Consider the following 21,838-nt stretch of genomic DNA (forward strand, 5'->3'; position numbering starts at 1 on the left):
GCTTTGGTAATCTAAGAATCCACTCCGATAAGAATTAATTATGCATGGGAATCGACAGAATGTAAAACGATTTAGGGTTATTTTTCTTTATCGATAATCCAAAAAGGTTTTTTTAATATTGTTTTTGTAAAGTAGCAACAGCTGTTATTGAGAATTGTATCACGATTATTATTGACAGCCGAAGGGCCTTAAATATTTCGTTAAAACAATTGGAAAATATAAATACTATACTAAGCTCAAAATTTCAATGGGCAATTAAAGAGAAATTATATAATCGAAAAAAGCAGACTTTGATTTCAATAATTAAATATTTGCAAAATTCAGAAATTCAAGTAAAAAAAATGCTTTTTTTTTAGTTATTCTTTTAAAAACAGAAATATGTAAAATACAAGCATATTTTTTCAGAAAGATATGCGTGATGAGTTGTCAGGCACCAGAAATATTAATATTTAAGACACGTTTAGGTCGTCGACCATAACAGATGAGACTTGTTCTTGGTCTGACGCCAGTGTTCATTAAGCCTTTTACTGTAATTCAGTACAGTAATTCAAATCAAATCAGGTCGCAATGCCATGATGATCGGCAAATTTTCGTCCTTGGCCGGGCGGCTCCATTGAAAACTCTGCTGCAGATGGCCCGACGCCGGGGTTTATTTATTCCAAGGCTTGTCATCTTCGCTCCAAATTAAAGTTCTTTACAGGCTAATGCCACAGTGTGCCGCTGTTTTCCAAGCTTTCGTTCTTGGTCAATCGCTCCTGTTAAAGACTCCGCCGTAGATAGTCCGACGCTTAGCTTTCTACATCAAATGACGTATTTTTATTTTTATAAAATATACTATGATACACAGTTCATATTTAATTTAGTTTAAAGTTATTTTTATGGATATTGGATTTTCAAAATATTGATAAATAATAACATAATTACTACAGGCAAATCAAAATATTTTTTAATATTGCTAAGCATTAAAAAGCAAGAAAATAACTAATTATAGACTGATGTATAATAAAACATCGTGCGTATAATTAAAACAAAATACATTGTTTGTTTTTCCTAAAAAGCTTGATTTTAATTATAACATCGCTGTTTTTAATATTGATTTTAGAAAACAACGAGTTTCTTATTTTCATATAAAATTAATTTCTAAAAATGTGTTTAATATTTTATACAGGTTAATTAGAGTAAATATTACAGTTCTTAAAAATATAGAAAAAGGTTTTACTTATTTATATATTTTTTATTTAAACTGTCAGATGTACTAATTAGCATTTGAGTAAAAACTGCAGTTAAAATGTAAAAATACGAAATAGCACATGTAATTATACGCAAGTCAACGACTATCTCGACCGTATTTTTTTTCATTCCGAGTTGTTGCCCTCATTGTTGATAATGAGTCTAGTAGAAGTTGTAGTTAAATTGAACGTTATTACACTTTTAAAACGCAAAGTTTTTATTAACATGGATAAAATATTATACAGGAAATTATTCATGTCAAGTTTTATTTTTAAAAAGGAATAATTAATGTAATATTTTGTGAAAAAAGAGAAGCTGCTGTTAATATTAATGACTAACTTGTATCTGTGATGCAACAGGAAAATAGTGTCGAGAATTTATAGTAGAAAGATTTACTGTTCTTTGCGAATAATTCAAGTGGAAAGCTATTCACTGTCATCAAAGAATTTAATTCGTATAATGATCGATTAACTTTATTACTTATTTAAAATGTGTCTAGAACTGTTTATGAAGTATGTATAAAATAATTATTGTTTTGTAAAAAGAGAGAATTGATATAAATAAATATACGGGTATTATATGATTTTGAAAAGTAAGCAAGATTTTAATGTACATGTGTATATATGTACCTCAAATTATTTTAAAGCACACTGCAGTACTCTAACTTATGAAATTTTAATATTTACCATAAAACACACTTTCATGTGCATAGCTGAAATAATACAGGGCATTCCAAGTATGCAATATCGAACATTGTTTTGCGGTTTTCATAATACAGCTTCATTCCAAACGTCCGTTTTCAAATTCCCGACGTCCGTTAATTCAACGCGATGAAAGCTCATTGTTTACTGAGTTTTTTTTTCTTCTGACTTCGTTTCGTTCATTTCACAATGTCTTCGCCGAACGCATATGATATTTTTGTATTTGTGATATTTTCGTACTTCACCCACACCTCTCTCCCGTTCCTTATCCTCATTTCACTCACGGCTCTCTATAATGAGTCTAAATAATCTTGGCAAATTTGCAAAATTTTTGTTTTCGACCAAGATATTTCAAGGACGCAATTGTGCACAGTTCAAGGCGTGTTTACCAGAATTAATAATAAACTACTTGTTTGCGAGAAACGCAGTTGTAGTGCTTTAACGGGCTTGGCATAAGAGTCCATTATTCCATCAATGTCTAGACTTGTGTAAATAATATGTTCCGTAAATTTTTTTCGTAGAACTAAGTTTAACAAAAAGTTATTTTTCTGACTTTAGTCCGCCGACTGATATATTTTTAAATGTGGGTTAAAGATATTGATTAACAAAAAATAGCATTAACTGCTTCCCTATTAAAATGCACCGTCTTACACCGCATCAAGAAAATTGTATTGTATTAGGCTATTTATTGTGCTTTTAAAGACATTTGTTTTAATACACATATATATATAATGATATTTTTAATTAATGTATATAAATAAAAATTAATCAAAAAGATCTAATGGTTTTCAGTAGAAGTAAAAGGAAAGCAATGTTAATATTCTAACACGGTTATATTATTATGTTTATTTAAAATTCTAAAAATAATCTACGCATGTATCGCTAAATATGTTTTGCACGAGAGGTCATTATTCCATCACTGTCCGTGTTTTATTTAGGAATAGCCCACTTTTAAGTCGTGGCAAAATAAAAAAATACCACATGAAAGCACGCACTGACGTGTGAGATAAAATTATATAATTTTATTATCGACGTGTTAAAAGATAAATGTGCATGCAACTTGTAATATTGCGACAATAATTTACTGCGAACAATATAACCTTGTATTGTATTTTTATTATTTGCAACAGCTAATATTAAAAATCTATTATATGCAAAAATATATAAAAATAAAAAATACTACTATTATAAATAATATATATAAATATTTAATATATTAATCGAGTGGTCATCGATGTATGGAAATTAAAGCCCAAAAACAGGACCCTTGAATATTTAAATTTAATCATTTATAATAAAAATAAAACTTTCATTGAAACTTTATAAAAAAGTTATATAAATATCAAAGGTCAAGATCGTAAGATTACATATTTTCAGTTTAGTTAAGGTGTTTGTAATAAATAACGTCTGATCATTCGTTCACAATTCCAAGAAAGGATTAAAAGCGCCGTCTTGCGTAAAATAGATAAAAGCAATCTTCCTCCGGTTTCGAAGGGTTGATCCTTAAGGATCACGTCAAGATCCTTCTTAATACTCGTTCATTTGTTGTATAACAGAAAATCTAGTACAGAAGGCTTGAGTACCGCCTATGATTTATTACTTTTGCTGTAACGAGTTACAAATTTTCTGGGAACGAATTAATCAAACGATTATTTTGAAGTTGTAATTAATTTGTATAAAGATAATATACATACTTTTATGTCAAGGAAGTAGATTTCTCCGCGAAATATCGTTAACCATATACTATATGTATATATATAAAACATGTTTTGAATTTATATTAAACATATATGTTATTTAAAAAAAAAATTTAAAGTTCGCGATATATGACAAAGTAATAAATGTATCTTATTTACACAAATTCTGACCTATATTGTTTTTATAAGCATTTGTACATCAAAAATAATTTTTTTTTCATAAGTTTACTATAGCTTTGAAATATACGATTTTCACTCTAGTTATTTTTATATATAATAAGTTAAAATATTATTGCAAAAATTAATATTTTTTGTGTATTTATCAGTATTTAACAATAGCAGAAAAAATAAAATTAATATTCAACATTGTATCATATATGGATTCAAAGAAGGAAGTAATGCAACTACCACGACTAGAAATATATATTAATTGTATAGTAAACTTATGTTAAAAACTCAAACGTGTCGATTTTGGATCAGTAAGATTTGATCAAAAAAATATTTTTGAAAGACGAGGCTAGCCTCAGACTTGTGAACAAATACAAGAAATGATTCTTGACTGATCTCAAAATAACTTGCAGAATGGTTGATCCATCAAACGCTAAGAGACATCTAAATAAATTAGGAATCGTGTTTAATCCCTGTATTTGGGTATCACATGAATTATCACAGAATAATTTATTAGGTATACTGACAACGTAACGGGTGATGAAAAAGGGATTGAATTTAATAATAATAAGACAACTCTTCTTTCTAGCTGCAAAGGAGAACTATACCAGAATAACAGGTTATTTAAATATGTGGTAGAATATTACAGGTATGGCGTATTATTTATAATAAAAAAATCAAATTTTACGATTATGACTTGACAGGTTTACCCAATGTGTCATGTTAAAAAATATAAAAAAATAAATATAAGCACTATTTCACATATTTTTTTCTAGCTCCTCATAGCTATCACTGAAAACATCATTGTGTTTGACAAGTTCATTGCGAAGCTGGATGGCTCGTGCAAAAGGAGCGTTCTCGAGTGTTGAGGTTATGGATACTAATAAGAGACGCAATCGAAACTGTACTTTTAAAATCAAATGTTGTCAAGTCAACAATTGTATAATTTAAGTCAAGCACTGAACAAAAACGACATTATTTTTCACCACGATAATGCCAGGCCACGTTTAGACATTTATCACTAAAAATAACTTTTGACATTAAAAGGAAAGCTTTACAGCATTCCCACATACTCTCCAGACTATAATGTAATACGATCCTTAAAAAATACCAAATTGGTAAATTGCCCTCATATCTAAAGAACAGAAAAAAAATGTTTGATCTATGTGTCAGGAGGTTTGTTTTTGTTAAGACAAAGTTTGTGCATCAATTGAAAAAAAAAATTGTGCGAGTTGAATTATTGATTCCGGGCATCAAGCTGAACTAGTGGATGTGAAGAGAGAAGCGGCTGTTTTTGCGATCTTCGCTGGGCTAAAGTTGGGTTCAAGTTGGAGGATTCTTGTTTGTAGATATGAAGTCTTAAACACTTTGAAGTTGATTTTCAAGTGTGAATGTCAGCAGAAGTGTCTCTAAAAAGAGAAGTTCCTTAAAGTTTCCGAGAGATTTTTAATTATTTATATCCATAGTATCCTACATAGATCTGTTTTCCGCCTTTTTTTAGTAGAACAGCAATTTTTTTTTAAACAAATTACTAATGACCATCAAAGCAGATTACGAACGGCAGTTTTGAGGGCAATCCTAAATGTTTCTCCTAATTGATTCTGATTTATGACGTATACTTTGTGACTTAAGCTGCTAAAAGGTTTCTCAGTGTGCTATCCCACTTTAATAAAAAAACGCATTTTTATTTAAACTTAAAATTCTTTATCACATGATAATTTTTATAATTAAATAGCATGCCCTACAATTGTAAGTTGATTAAATTAACCAATAGATTGAATACATTGTTATGAATAGAAAGAATTTAATTGATTAAATTCTAAAAGAGCATCAACCCATAATTACCGACTTTCATCACTTGATATTTTTAAAACATTAAATACAAACCAACAATTCGCTACGTCATTGCCAGCCAGATGTAGCTGCTTTATCTTAGTCATTAGCTGCATCCTTTATGCAATGGCAAAGCTAAGCCAACGGTAGGCAGATCCATTCATAGTCAGATTTGTTTACCTACTTGATTATATATACAATTTGTTTTTAGGTATATGTATATATGGATGTTTATATAAGAGAACATATCATTTTAAATATATAATTTCTATTAATAAGTATAATCGTTTTGGAAATAATATAACACAATATAACTAATAAGCTATCCATGTATCAAATATGTATTTTTTATACATACTTTTTGATATACGAAATAATGTAAAAAACTATGATATTTTTACATTCATTGAAAAGTTTAAAACTATTGATATGATAATTAAGCTAATTTAAAATTAAATGATGTAAATAAAATATTTTTGTGTATACGTATGATAAATGTGTTTTGCCACGTGAGCGAAAGCTTTTCATTATAGCTTCGAAAGCTTAATGAAAACAAACGACACGAGCCTTAAATTTGTTACGACTTTCACAGTATTCGACACGTGTGTCGCTTTAAAAAGACTAATATACGGGTGATTTTGTACAAAATAGCCCTTCACTTTCAGTTTAATTACATTTTCCGGTCGATAGCCCTGAACCGGGCAAGCGTACACGCGTAAGGATAATTTTGGGATTAGAAAGGCACGCTTTTTGTGAAAAATACCTAACGAGTATTATGTATTATCAAAAAGACGTGCTTAAAAGGAGCTGAGCTTAAGGAGAAAGGAGTATAAAGAAAAAAAAAACCGCAAGAGATTGAAATGTACTTATGGAATTGGATTTAACCGACTAATGCGGAAGAGATTCTCTGATTTATTTTTGTGTGTACGTATATAGATATTTTATATTTACAATTGAAATTGCTCATTTATTAAAATGATACGAGATCAATGGGATAAAAGCCATCACAATAAAAAAGACATTAAGAATATGGTGTGTGAATGCATGATTGATTTATTGCTTTTTATATTCATTTATTTAATGTAAATCTATCTTTGCAACATGAAAGTCGTGACAATGTAATTAACAACTACTAAGTAAGTAGTGAGATACCAGATTGAATCAAAATCAAAATTTGTGCAATCTAATTTATTAATATTAAACTAAAGCTACAGCTTACAGTAAAAATATGTCATTATGCACGATTTAAATCGATTTTATTTATTATTATTACGTTATTCTACTATATGATAAGAAAACATCTTAGAAAAGCTAGTTAGTGATAATTAATTTAAATTAAATTAATATATTAATCACTACTTTTGATCTTCCAGAAACGTTTGAAATTTAAAAACATTAAGCTCAATTTGAGATTCGAGCCCATGTCTTTCAGATATTAATCAATGACTTATTGTACAATTTCTTGCACTGGTAAATATATATTTTAGTTTACATGCAAACCTTAAACTGGAAGTAGTATATATTATTTTTACAGGAAATCGATACTCATTTTTTTTATTAAATTTGTCTGATAATAATTTAGTAAGATAAAATAATTTTTTTAATTATAATTTTTTTGCACTCTCACAGTTAGGAATATTACAATTTAATATGTCGCGGTTCTTCCAATTACCAAAAAGATCACGACATTTCTTCAAAATAAATTTTGAATTGTTTTTCAACGATTCTCGGAAGCACTTTAAAACTGAGAAAAACATGAGAAAAAAGAATTGGCTTATCACACGTTTCCTAGTGCTTTCAAGTGATCCTTTCCCTTTGTCGGGCGCCAGAGATTGTTTTTAGTCACGCCAAACAGTGAAGTTTGAGTTGTGAACTAGATCAGAGAGAATAGTGCAATTACTTGGTCTGAAACATGGGTTCATTTATAAGCCCTTAGATTGTCGTCCTTCCAATTAGACCTGTAAGTGGCAAAAGCCGAAATATTCCGCCATTTGCCAAGCTCTCGTCCTTGACCGGAATCCCCCATTAAAGACTCCACTGCAGATGGCCTAAAGTCGAACCCGGTCGCCCTCCATTAATGTTATGATTCTTAAATACATTTTTTAAGATCTCATTATATTGTTTATTCTAATGTAATGTTTTTTCAATAAATTTGAATTAGAAAATAAAGTTCTAAAATGTTTATAACAATATTTATATTAAATAATTGTAACTTGGAGTCAGATAAAACAAAATCCCTATTAACAATAGTTACTTTAAGACATTATTTGTCTTTGGATTTAAAAACATGTATCATATTATAATACAAAATGAGTCACTAAAAGTACACATCAATGGCAATCTCTTGCTTGCACAATTCTATTTTAAAATATTAAATTAAGCGAAATTAAACAGTATAATATGAGCTTACTTTTCTTATTTAAAGAGACTTTGCTGTATACATTCTAGCAAACTTATGTAGAAAAACGAAGCTTTCAATTACAAAGTTTTCACATGAATAATATAACGAGAGCAATAAAATCGATTTTTACGTTGATTTTTATTTTTGTATTTGTTTAAAATTCACAAACAACTTTACGCGAATGATAATAAATATTAAATGGTAAATTTGTGTACAAACAGCGTGAAGGAATTAATTAATTTTCAACCAACCTTGGTGAATCAGGCTCGTTTCATAAAATGTAACGTTTTCGTAACGGTTTTCAATAAAATCAATTAGTAAACGTGTTTCTGTCGATTTCATTAATTAATCTATGAACAGCATCGTAATTAAAATAAATTTACTATATTAATAAAGCTTCAAATTAAATTTTCTGTTAGATTTTGATATTATGAAATCATATATGTATTTAAAATTATTGAGGTATAATAACTATTTAATAGATTTTGGTTAAAGTCGATTATCATTTAATATCAATGCTGAATATCTTAGAAATTCTATTAAATTCTAAATTCATAAATATTAATTTTGGCAAATATTTTTTTAGGAAAGTAAACTGATTTAATTATTTATAAACTAATATGTACGTTTTATTCATTTTTAAATTTCGTATGAAAAAGTATAATTTATAATTGCTTAGATAAATAATTATTTTGTAAGATTCAATAGCATGATTTAGTATGTATTTAATTACTGATAAAAACATTTTTATGTTTTTATTAGCACGTATAACTTTTTAAAAACATAATAATTTAAAATAATAAACCGAACTAATATAAAGCTAACTGAGTATTTTAAAATATGATCAGATTGAGATATTAACATAAAAATAGATAGACAAAGCAAAATAGAAAAATTGCTGGTAAAAAAATCAAAGGTTACTATTAGGGGTATATATTTGCTGATACTTCTTTCAAAAGTCTACTTTTTTCACAAATAGTTACAAAATAACCTTGATAAGACTTTGAAATTGAATGGTTGTCTGTATCAAAAGACTCTGAGATATCTATTTATATTATAATACATATATTTGAGTATATATTTCGAGAGATTTTATCATCCTTTTTGTAAAAGATGTTTATATTACATATATTTGAGTATTATTATTTTATTATACTTTTTGTATCGAAACTGTATCGTATCGAAATCACTGAATAAAAATATATTTATGTAAAATAATTAATCTGGTACTGATAACAAACAATAGATCTGTGCTAACATATTTTTTCGAAAGTTTCTTAACAAATATTTTAAGAAATATAAGAAATATATATTTTTATAACAAATATATAAAAAATATATAATATTTCACTTATTTGCATTGTGTTTAAATATGAATTGACTTACCTTTGAATTATTAATGATCAAGAAGCACAATTCAGATTCTTCACCATTCAGCATGATCGATACTCTCTCGTCTACTGGCATTTCTGCGGATAAAAACAATTATTAAATATAATTTTAATATACTATAAATATTATTACATTATATATTATAATATTTCATATATATTTTACTCTATAGATAAAGATGATTTTGTCGTAGTTAATTTACCAGAAGAACATCTCGTACCGGTTTACCCTTGAGACCCTTTTTCGGGTAAATGATTTTTTTAATAGATCATATATGTTTGTATAGGTATAGCGAAATGTATGCGCGTTTCTTTAATCAACAATAATTATTTTTAGTAAAACTTTCACTCTCAATTTATTTGGATTCCAAACAATAATAATTCGTACACACAAAATCCGAGAGTTCACCTTCGTTTTGTTTGTATTTTGACTGAAATCTCTTGAAAGCTGCCGAAAACGATTCGAGTAATTCCATTAGCTTTGTGTTATTTAAATTTTATACGTATTGAGCGAAAAAATAAAGGCGTAATACTCTTTTGGTCCCTAAAAATAAAAGCTTGTATTTTATCTTATTCATTGTATTTTTTCTTCCTGTTTAACCATTTAAACTTTTAATAAGCTCAAGCAAAGTATAAGTGGATTTTCTCGGTTTTAAGATTCTATTATGATTATTTCTCTTGCACAATTTACATCAATACCTGTGCATATAATGTATAAAATTATGATATTTTACACTTTGAATATAAAGAATGACAAAATACAAGACATGGTCTTTTAATGTAATATAAAAAATAAAAATCATGGGTATAATAAAAAATATTTAATATGTACTTATTAACTATTAACGAACCTTTATTAAATAAGTATCGAGTTATATTCAGACGATTTAAAATATAATATGCATACAATTTGAGTCCATCTGGGATTACATATAGTGATTTAATCACAAAACGCAAAATATTATGTGAATATGCTTGGAATTTCCTTTGGGATTTCCAGATGAAAAACAATATAGCTCAGATTTAAACCAAGGTTTGCTGTGTATATTTGGCGAAAGTTATATTATACTAAAACTCTATGTTACTTCAAATACAGTCGTCTGTGTTGGAGTATATTTTCATTAGGTTTAAACACAGATGCAGCAGCAGCTCTCCTTGAATGTATACCGAGCTTTAGAAAACATTTCAAATTGGAACGGAACAAAACCTTCGATTTAAGCCTTTGATAATTATGTCAGAGAGTAGTCGATCGTGAAAATAATGGATTTATTTTTTATTATTGTGATTTACTAATAAATAAAGTAAGCCCAATAAAAAAAATGTTAAGCTATATTTATTGCTTAAAATAATAGTTCAATTCTTAGTAGATTTTTGTTAATTTGCTTATAATAATATAAATTAGTAAATTTTGTCGTCGGCAAAGTTCAGAGTATAAAATCTTTCATAGAGGTATAAATAAGAGTTATTTACTTCAAATTATTATTAATTTTAAGTTATAATAAAATTGAAATATTATAAATACAATAGTTTTAAATTTATAATTGAAAAAAAATTACATAAAATTAAACAAGACTAGAAAATATTAAACGTATCTTAAAATTTTAAATCTGATACAAAAATTTTCCATATTTTTTTATATAATATTTTTTTTTTAAAATGGCAAGAATAAGGAACACGATCGTGAGATTACAGGGCATTCTAAAGTCACCGAGAACTGACGGGTTGTCGACACCGCCCCTTATCAACTTTACTACGCTGAGAATGCATTGAATTGTAATTCCATGCTCCTAGCAAAAAACTAAGCCGAGCATATTGCAAATTTTGCTGTTGTGCATATAAAATCCCCATCAATAATAGTAACAATCAACTAGAAATCCATGTTATCGATTAACGAAAAAGTGGTTGCAGTTATTGACTACATATGTCTACATTATATAAAAATTATTTTGGTATTAAGCTATAGGAATGTAGTTACTAAGAATCGTTTATCTTATTTTTAGTAAACGTAAGTCACTCATATGCATTTCCAAAGATCTAAAAGTATAACATTTGTCACAGAAAAGATATGAATTGTATTAAGTATAATATTTGAATTTCTCACAACACAATCAATAGCAATCAACGTAATGACGCACAGCGTAATAACTCACAAATATACAATATTTTGCTTCCAATATTTGATTGAAGGCAACTTCCCAGAATGTTGTCTTTTAATAGCACAATAATAGAAGCTTCATTAGGGGATTGTTTGTTGAAATTTGCGCAAAACATGTTTCGTTCGACGAAAGTTTAATAGAGTAATTTGTATCTTTTGATTAGTCTCTCTGGGTGGGAAGAATTACAATAACACAGAAGCGCGTTATTTACTCAGCAAATTATGCTCTTTTATTATCACAATTTTGTTCTAGGAAACATAAAAAGTAATGCTGTTACCCGTTTCTTATTTTGGCAAAGGGCCTACGAGGGATTTTTAATGTAATCTTGGTTTTATGTCGCGTATCTAAGCCCCAATGCTTTCGGACGTTGATGGAAAACATTTTCTAAGATCGGTTTTTTGTTCCCCTCTCACTTCGTTTAGAAGATATTATAATTAATGTACCTAATATAGCCTAAGCACTGTAATAAAATAAAAATATATAAACCACATTTGTATCATAAAATTAGGGCATTAGAAAAAATATTTTTTAATACTGCTTATTTAACTTTATTTAAGAATTTTGTTATTTTAAAACCATTCTTATGAAATGTACAGACAAAATTTTACAAAGAGTTAAATTGTAAAACTAATTATGTTAAAATTTAATATTACTTGCATAAGTATAAATTAATTTATAATGCCCTGAAACCCATAAATTATGTTGGCTGAATCTGTGCCAAACAGTTATCTGATAAATCTAAGATGAAATATGTATATCAGCAATAATTGAAATGACCAAATTATACGCCTTTTAAAACTTTTTATTACCATATAATTAAGTACTATTTTTATTTTCATAATAAATATTTCATTATACATATTAGGTAATCGTGAAATTAATGTCGATTTTTGTAATTAAACTAAAAAGTTTTTATCATTTTATTGATTTGAAAGTAATTTACTTTTTAAGATATAACTTCTAGATAAATTTTTGATGTTCAAGTTGATTCCAAATATTCACATTGTCTCCATTTTGATTTTTTTAATTTAAAAAAAAAATTGATTTCAGGATTACCTTATATTATTTATAAATATGTAATACAATATTTGTTAGAATTTAGAAATATCTTATTAAAATTTTTAATTATCTTTAATCAATTTATTAATTATCTTGAAATCGACAAAAAATAATATTTAAGTTGAATAGTGAAAGCACTATCTTTTAATTAGGAAATAATTCTATCTAACTTATTTAATAATGTATAGATTTTACGGCAATTACTTGCTATATGTTTGCTTAATGCTCATCATGCTGCATCGCGGAAATCTATCAAGTTAAGATGATCAAATTTGTAATAAAAAAATTGAGCAAATTCAATATCTATTTTTTTAATTAAATTCTACATTTACAAAGTAACAATTTTAACGTAGAGCGTTAAAATTTGAAGCAAGTCCCTCCGACATTGATATATATTTCTTAATAGCAAGTAGAAAGCATAAAATGATTTTTCTATAAAAGATACTTTTTTAAATAATATTTACCTTGTCCATCATAAGCATTAATGCACTCAGAAGTCTGGAACTGACTGACGAGAGCGGTTTTTCCAACACCTGGACCGCCCATAATTGCTACCTTATGAGCAGAAGTCGGTGGAGATGTTCGACGTGGATGGTCCGGACTTTCACAAGTACCAACACCACCACCACCACCTCCACCACCACCACCACCTCCACCTCCACCTCCTCCTACATCACCCCTTCCAGCTGGAGAGGGAGCCAAACTGTTGGACCTCGATCTTCGTCTTCTGAACGAGTCGCCTCGGTTTACAATGCCTGAAAACAAAAAAATAGAACGGTGTTAATTACAATTACTCAATTACCAAAGTATTTATTTATTGATTGTATTGTTTTTATTATTAAACTGGCTATTTTCTTATTTTTATAATGTGTAAAATTTATGTGAAAATAATTTATTATTAGTGTTGCTCTATTTTTTAATATTCTATTTGAACAACGTTTTTAACCGATAATGATTTTTTAATAAAAAGAGAATTAAGTGTAATGATTCTGTAAAGACAATATTTTTAGCTACATGTTTAGTTACTATTGTAAATTATTAATCTAAATACGTGTATGTGTAGAGCTTAATACTAATGCAACATGCACAAAAATAAAACAATACATAAAAAAATATTTACAGTAACAATTAGATTATAATGTATATAATAGCAGCTATACCACAATGCGTCTATCAACTGCGAGTATCTGGATGAGATCAATTTGATAGCAAACAATATAAATACGACGTTTGAGAAGTGATGCCAATCTACGTGTTTAATCCTCTACGGTAACTTCTGTTAATTTTGTTCTTCAGTTGTCGTGAGTCATCTCAGTAAGTATTATCTTTTTATAAAGAACGTACTACAAAGATTTAATGTAAATGATTGCAAAGAAGAATATTGATAAAAAACCATGACGTAGATACACATTTTGCTACATCGGAATTAAAAATAACCTACTCTTAGATATTTTGGCTATCGAATATTCCAGGTGTGCAATTACATATTTTTAATCATTGTAAAATGTCGTCTATTTGATAACATTTATGAGTTGTCCGTTGGCTGATATATTGCGGGTCGTCGCTCGGAACGAAACGATCTAGGTGAATTTTTTTGCTGCAATAATGGTTTTAATTTATTATGTTTATATACCTTGGTGTATACAACAACTTACTCACTACCCTAAATATTGTCACAAACAACGTAAAAATCAAAAAGTCGAGAGCCGATGACTGACATTGTAGGACAAATATAAAATTAATTTAAAAGTTCAATTATAGAGAGCAATAAAATTACTATAAAAAAATTGAACCACACTTCTTTAGCTAAATAATCAACTGCATCACAATCATTGTCACGCAACGCGATCATCGTGAAAGATAGTCTCCCAAATAACAATAGATAAAAAAATACGTTTTGTTAGCATTTATATGGTTTGGTAGACATTAACTTTCAATCCTCATACATACTAAGTATATATTACACGTTCACGTTTAAAACGTACCTGGTTTATTTGCAATTCGAGTAATTAAATTCAGTCAAATCTAACGAATATGTGCATTAAATCAAAAGCAATGATAATTTTTATGTATTGTGAAAGGAAAAACTCACTTTTCGGCCTCGGAGCTTGTCGACGGGAATTCAAAATTTGAAGATTTCATTATGAAAATTGTTTATCTAGTTTAATCAATGTATTCTTTTAATCCTTACACACATTATGTATTAATTTCATTTTCATAGCTATAACATACCTAGTTAATTTGCAATCCGTATATTTATATTCAGTCAATTCGAACAACGCACATGACGAAAAAATGAAAATTATTGTCGCGTAGCAAAATTTTGTTTAAATAATAATTATTTGAAACTGTTGTCACGGTAATGTCAGCCATCTTGTTTTATATTTAAATGCTTATTTTTCATTGGTCGAAACAACAGAATGCATTACCGGTGCCTCGGAAAGCAATAAAGTAAATTCAATTTTTATTTTTATTATTATAATTAAATATATTTCTTTTGTTTACGTGTATTATTACAATATATACACAGTTTATATAAAGCAATACGATTTACTTAAGTTCTTGATTCATTAAATATATCTTAAGAGAAATCTATATTGTTGTATAAGCAATTTAATTATTATAGGGATGAGTTGTTAGTTAGTGTTGAGACAAATTAAATATACTATATTTTCTACATAAAAAACAGACGTTGAAAATCTATAATAAAAAAAACTCAGTGTTTTTGTTGTTCTTAGAATTATTTAGAATTACTTCATTAAAATTGATAAAAGCATAAAATTTAAAGTTAACTAGACTTAAACATTAATAAATAAGTAATATAAAATATACCATGGAACCAGTCTTCCACTTTGAATACATACGTTAGTCTTAATTAGTGCGTTTTTAAACGACACGGTGAACTTTTGTAGAACCAATCTAAAAACATCTTAATTGTTAAAAGTTATATTTTCTTAGTTTTAATGTGTATTTTATTTTATCTATCGAATCATATAGAAATAGATATCCTGATGTAATGAAATAAATAACGTCAAATTAACTTTTTATTATTTAAAAAATATAAGCAAAATGTGAATATGCAAAAAACATGCTGCGCCACTGATAAAAAATATAATTTTTGATCTGAGAGTCGGACGTATGGCTCTCAAACCACAATCAGGACCTTTTATCCATTATTCAGCTAAACAAAGCGCGTTCATGCGTAAAGAAACCATATTTTCATTACAATAAAAGGCTGCCTTGATTCGTGTCAAAGGATCCATTTCGCCTCTGCATGCACATATTGGATTTTTTATTTCCCCCTCGTTCTCAATCTGAGAAACACTTTTCCTTCAATAGCTGGCTCTCCTTTGTTTCCGGGTTTACTTCCGAAATTCAAGGTATTTTAGTTTTTTCTCTTTATGGTATACAACGACCCTTTTCGCAGGCTTTTCTTTTCCCCCTAAATAATAATCTACCTTTTTTGGACTAAATATGACGAACCTGTAATTTTGCTTTCTCTCTACTTATAAATATGATGAGCGATATATTCAAATACAAAGATAAAAATATATTTATTCAAAAAAATAATATTTACCGGAAAAAAGGTAGCTAAAATAATTACATGTATTAAATATGTATGGTAAGTAAGGACATCATCAATAAATAACTCGTTGTTTTGATTGATCATTTGGTTTTATTATATATTTTATGATTCACAATATTCAGAATTTTTTAGAAAAATTATAGATTATTGAAAACCAGTCGCGATAATACTAAATCATTGAAATTGAGAATTTTGTTTCTAGGCTCATTAAATGTATTGAGATTTATGGGGACTATGTTAAAAAAATTAAATGTGTTTTAAAGTCGATCTTTATTATAGTATATTTACAAATGTGTAAGTTCAGTATATATAATACATATGTTACATTGAATGTAAATAGTATAAATATAATTTCACTAACTCAGCCAGTAAAAATATATCAAACAATTGAATAATATTTTTACTATTTAGTATCAGTAAAGCTGCATTTTTTTACAAACGGAAAATCTGGTACACGTTTTTCCACATTATCAGAGACTAACATAATTAAGATCAACATAATGTTTATAAAACTCAATTTGACAGTTGATAAACATAAATTTGCTGTTAAAATCCGAACCTAAGCGAAACAACCTAATAATAGTTCAAAAACTCTTGTTAGTTTTAGAACTATTATTAGATATTAAAAAATGGATTTGAATGGTCACTTTAAAGCGGAATATAATTTTATCAACGCTGAATCGATTGATCGTGTCCCAATGTGACAAAATTTCTTTCATACTTAGAATCACAGATGCTGATGTTGGCTGGCCAATTGCATCGCTTGCAAATCCGACCATACAATATACGCATTTATCATTTAAAAACAGTTGAATTAATATAGTTATTAAACGTTAAATAGTTAAATATTCACACTGCAATTTAATATTGTATTAGATAACATTTAATTAAATTAAAACATGAAATATATAATATTTCTAATGTTGCAATTATATTTCCTGAAATTCAATAATATTATTCTTACGCCATTCTATTATATATTCTATGAGCATTTTACATGTATAAAATAACAAGTAATAATAATAAAAGCGTCTAAAGAAAATTGGACTACTCTATTGTCGCGGAAAGCAATACTGAAAAGTGACAAAATAATTGTAATGATCCTTCATATAAAATATAAAAAGGCATAATTTAGAAATATACTATGTATATAAATTGACGTATACCCAATTGCTTTGCAAATTCATTCTGGAAGTGCTGGCTGTATCGATTTGCCGCCTCTTTTGGTTATTTTTTTATTTAACCTTATTATTTGCTTCACAGTGTGTATAAATTCACAGAAAAAATAACATTTATTACAAATAATCATATAAATTATATATATATATTACTATAATTGTTTTTATTTTACAAGAATAAGGACATTTAATGTAATATTGTTTTACTCATATTATTTTATATTTACTGCCATTTTATCTTTACGATTGGCTCAAATATATTCACGTATAATCATAATAAAAATATGTACACATTTTTATATAAAACACTTTGTTCTCATACGGTTTTCATTCCATTTTCTTTATACTTGTTTACGTTATCTATATTTTTATTGTGTATTTTGCGACCCTTCGCGCTCTATTCTTTTTGGCGACACACTATATCGCCATCGTTGTTCCACTTCCGATGCTAGTCCCTTAGGGCTTTCGTATAAATCTTCGGCTAAAAGTGTTGAACAAACGTCCAAAGGACGCACTGTACCTTCGTGAAAAAAATGTGGAAAATTGAACTACTTTCTTGACTCGCTTTTCGCAAAGTATTCAATTCAATTTAATTTTTCTTTTTGCCTACGGCCCAAGAGAGGAAATTGTGTCACACCATTTAAACACGGCGAGTTGTGAAAAATATAAAACATTGAATTTTTTTGCAGTTAATAATTATTCAAATTAAAACGTTCGACTAAAATATAAATATATTTATTTAATAAAAATGTACAACTATAAAAGTAATATATATGTAAAGCTAAGTAATGAAATGCTATAATATGTAGATGTCAGTCCGTAAGTTATCATGGTGCTAATTTGACGTATGTTTTGCAAGTTAGTAACATTGACAAAGTTTATAATGTTCTCAGTCCCATCAAAATAAGTTATTTTAAATTAAATGTAATATTTATATTTATTACAATATATACTATTTGTTTCTGTGCACATGTTTTCTAGCTATTTTAAAAGTCGCTATTTGAAAGTTGAATTATTCTGAACATGTGTCAAATGGAGTTAAGTCAAACGAACACCCTCTAACAAAAAATACGAAACTCAAACCAGCGACGAAGCATCGAGATAGAATAAATCAAAAAGTTTGGTTCACAGTTAAACCTTCCATGTTTAGCCGAATTTCTATTAAAAGAGAAGAAATAAGCTGAATAACTAGTTATAATTTTAATTAATATATAATAACAACTCTTTTTATGAATATTATTTATATAATAAACTAAAAAGTTTTTGTATCAGATGTCAACAATTCAATACGTTTCTCGTTATCATCAATGTTTAAGTTGACTCAAGTTAGTCGGCTATAAGACAAAACTTTATGCCGAGAAGCTTTTAGCGCTGAGATGATATTATTAATGCATTAAGAAATTTGTATAACGTTTCATTGTGGTGTGAAAGTTAAAATGTATTATTTAAATAATATAATAAATATAATGTAATTTTACAAAAGTCATTTAAGTAAGTTATCGTTTTAGTTTATATATAAAACAAGATTGTATTTAAATACAGTATACTTATCTTACTTTTCTTATGGTATTATTTACCTTTTTTTTTAGATTGTTGAAGAATTCAATTTGCGGTATTCATTTAATCAAATTTAAATATTTCTAGGAAGCAACACAAAATAAACATATAGTTCATTCTTAATCAAAAGATAATGTTTTTCTTTTCTCTCAAAGAGACAAAGTTAATCCTTTTTCCAGCACCACATTTTAAAAGCGTCTATCCTTGTTATCTCTCTGGCTTATATGTTCCATATATCATATAGTATTTTAGAAATAAAAAAAATATTCTATTTGGCGAATATTATTTTTTATAAATTATTCGATTAAGATTTATATTTAATTTAATAGGTATTATTCCTGAAAAACGTAATATCCATAAAATAAAAATCCCATTATTTCGAACATAAAATTCACATTGCGTGAAAGCGAGCGTGTTTTACGTGTTGCAACCACTCGAGCTTTACGATGATGAATCTCCATCGCAGATCAGATGTGGCAGAAACACACAGACAACATCCGCATATGCATTTGAGAATCTCTTTGTGAGAGTCGAGAGCCGGCAAAAGCGTACGGCAAACACTTCAAACGGCCGGTTCTTATTTTAGACGCGATCGGGTCTATTCTCGGAGGACGTACAACGGCCAGCATTCGACATATGGGAGCTGTTAGTGTCCCGAGTCTGAAAGAGGAAGAATGACTAGACACGTGTGAGCGAATGCAATCTGTGCGAATACTAGGGGACCATGTCACCTGAAGATTCCCATGCCATATCGAATAACAGTAAAAAAAATAACAAAAAATACTAATGATGAATTTTTAATTCAGGGAGGAGGTAAAAATTGCAAGGTACTACGAGAGGAGGCTAAACACTTTGCGGTTTAACACAAAGAAGATAGTAGATGCACAATTATTTTTGTGGTAATATATTAACTGTCATTAGTGTTGCGGCTGAGGTAGCATAAGCACCCATGGTGCTATTACTAGGATAATACGCAATGCAATTACAATGTCGCATAGGCAACGAGAGCCTATGCGTCTCCCTGAGCGCTCGGGAGAAAAACTTATAAATCGCCTATAACATATTTAGTACTACGGGGGGAAGGGGGGTCGGAAACTGCTCACCCGGCCGTCACAAGCTGTGTGCCCACCCAAAGGGTCAAACCATTACAATATGACAGTATATACTGACTTGTAAAATTAACTTTGTAAAGAGATAAAAAGATAGCTACATGAAATGCTAATGTGTGCTGTTCCTTTATGATAATTTTTCTTTTCCACCTGATATTGCTTAACCCATTCAACGCGATAATAAAAAAATAAATATTAAATTGATTTTAATGAATGCAAATTTTACCTTGTTACTGTGTTTAAATGTTTTGTTTTTTTTTATTATATTTTATGTTTATTCAGCAAAAAAAGTTTTTTCTTCGAAATCATTTTCTTACTGATTTTTGCGTAAAAAGATAAAAATTGAATCAGGGGACTATGGTCGATTTAAGCGTACAAAGGATTAATGAGACTTTTATTTTATTTTAAATCTTTAAATATATAAGAAAATATGTGTTTTTTTCAAACGGAAAGAAAATTGATATTTTTAGTCCAATAGTACACTTGCAGAAGTAACATACATGCTTCACCATACTGAACTTTTAATAATCGATAATTTTAAAAGGTTATCCATTTTTTGCTATTTCACTTTTCAAACTATGCGTTTTACTGCCATTTTACAGAAAAGTAAAACGTCATTTTTATAGTTTTCATTAAACTTATTTTTGTAAATTTTATCAATAATATTTTAAATACGATACATTATTTAAAACCCAATATTTCAATCACTATGTACTTATCTAACCTATCGTATAATAAAAGCCTTTTCAATTCATATTTAATTTATATTTATAGAACATTAGCAAACATTAAATTTACATTTTGAAAATATGCAAGAAATTGTAAATATAAGTTTGAATAATACATAAATTATTGTAAAAACTTAACGGTGTATGAAAATTACTATTATTTTTACTTGCCAATATTATTTTGCGCTTCTGATATGTAAACGTAAATATAATATATTCATATAATAAAATAGTTTCAGATAATTAAAAAACAACTTTATCGAAGTATATTTTTAATAAAACAACAACAACGGAGACTTATCCTTGTATTTTTATATAGTTAAGGTATTTAATTATATGAAAATACAATTACTTGAACGCCTACAAAAACAAGCTTAGAAGAAAATTTCATCCTCGGGCACGTAAATAAGTCGACGTCCTCCGTTCAATAATTAAATGTCGTTTTTTATCTTGTTTTAACGTTAACGAAGCTTCTAATAACACTGTATATTATATGTCCGAGGGCGGCCGGTCAAAAGAGCGTGCGTCAAATGAGCGCCGTCATATGAGCGCTGCATTTTAAGCGCTGCATTATAAGCGCTGCGTTATAAGAGCGTTAACCAAAGTAGCGCTGTAACAAAATAGCATACGCCAAATGCGCAGACAGTCATATGAGCGCTTGACAAAAGTGAGCACGTCATAAGAGCGCAAAAATACTTGGAGAAAATCAAGTAATGGATATTTTAAGAATTAGGTATGCAAAATATAGTTAAATTGTGAGAAATTTACAAAGAATAAAAATTCACGAGATATAGGCGGTAAAATTAGTATTTTATGTGCCAAAGCGTAATGACGATTAAAATGATAAGACAATGAAAATATTATTATTTATTAATTATTACGTACATACAATATTATGGCTCCCTATCCCCATACATATCATATACATCAGTGGCGTGCGATGACTGAAAAGGGCATGCGGTTAGGAGGGATGGGAACAAAAACTATATATTTTTTAATTTATTTTTTTTATTTTATAAACATATGTATTTATTTTTAAAAATT

General features: G+C 28.1%; 1 protein-coding gene across 1 annotated transcript in view; it reads right to left on the minus strand.

Moving 5' to 3' along the window:
• The window catches only part of Rgk3 (Rad, Gem/Kir family member 3), a 95,548-nt gene that overhangs the window by 41,584 nt on the left and 32,126 nt on the right, over positions 1 to 21,838 (minus strand). The window contains exons 2-3 of the mRNA XM_088206092.1: positions 13,101 to 13,391; positions 9,417 to 9,499 (exon numbers count right to left, since the gene is read on the minus strand). Coding sequence (XP_088062218.1) covers positions 9,417 to 9,499; positions 13,101 to 13,391 — 374 coding nt within the window. The remainder of the gene's footprint in view (positions 1 to 9,416; positions 9,500 to 13,100; positions 13,392 to 21,838) is intronic.

The sequence above is a fragment of the Plectrocnemia conspersa genome, unplaced genomic scaffold (genome assembly GCF_051122295.1).
Source record: "Plectrocnemia conspersa isolate PC_06_02 unplaced genomic scaffold, ASM5112229v1 ptg000002l, whole genome shotgun sequence".
Lineage (NCBI taxonomy): Eukaryota > Metazoa > Arthropoda > Insecta > Trichoptera > Polycentropodidae > Plectrocnemia > Plectrocnemia conspersa.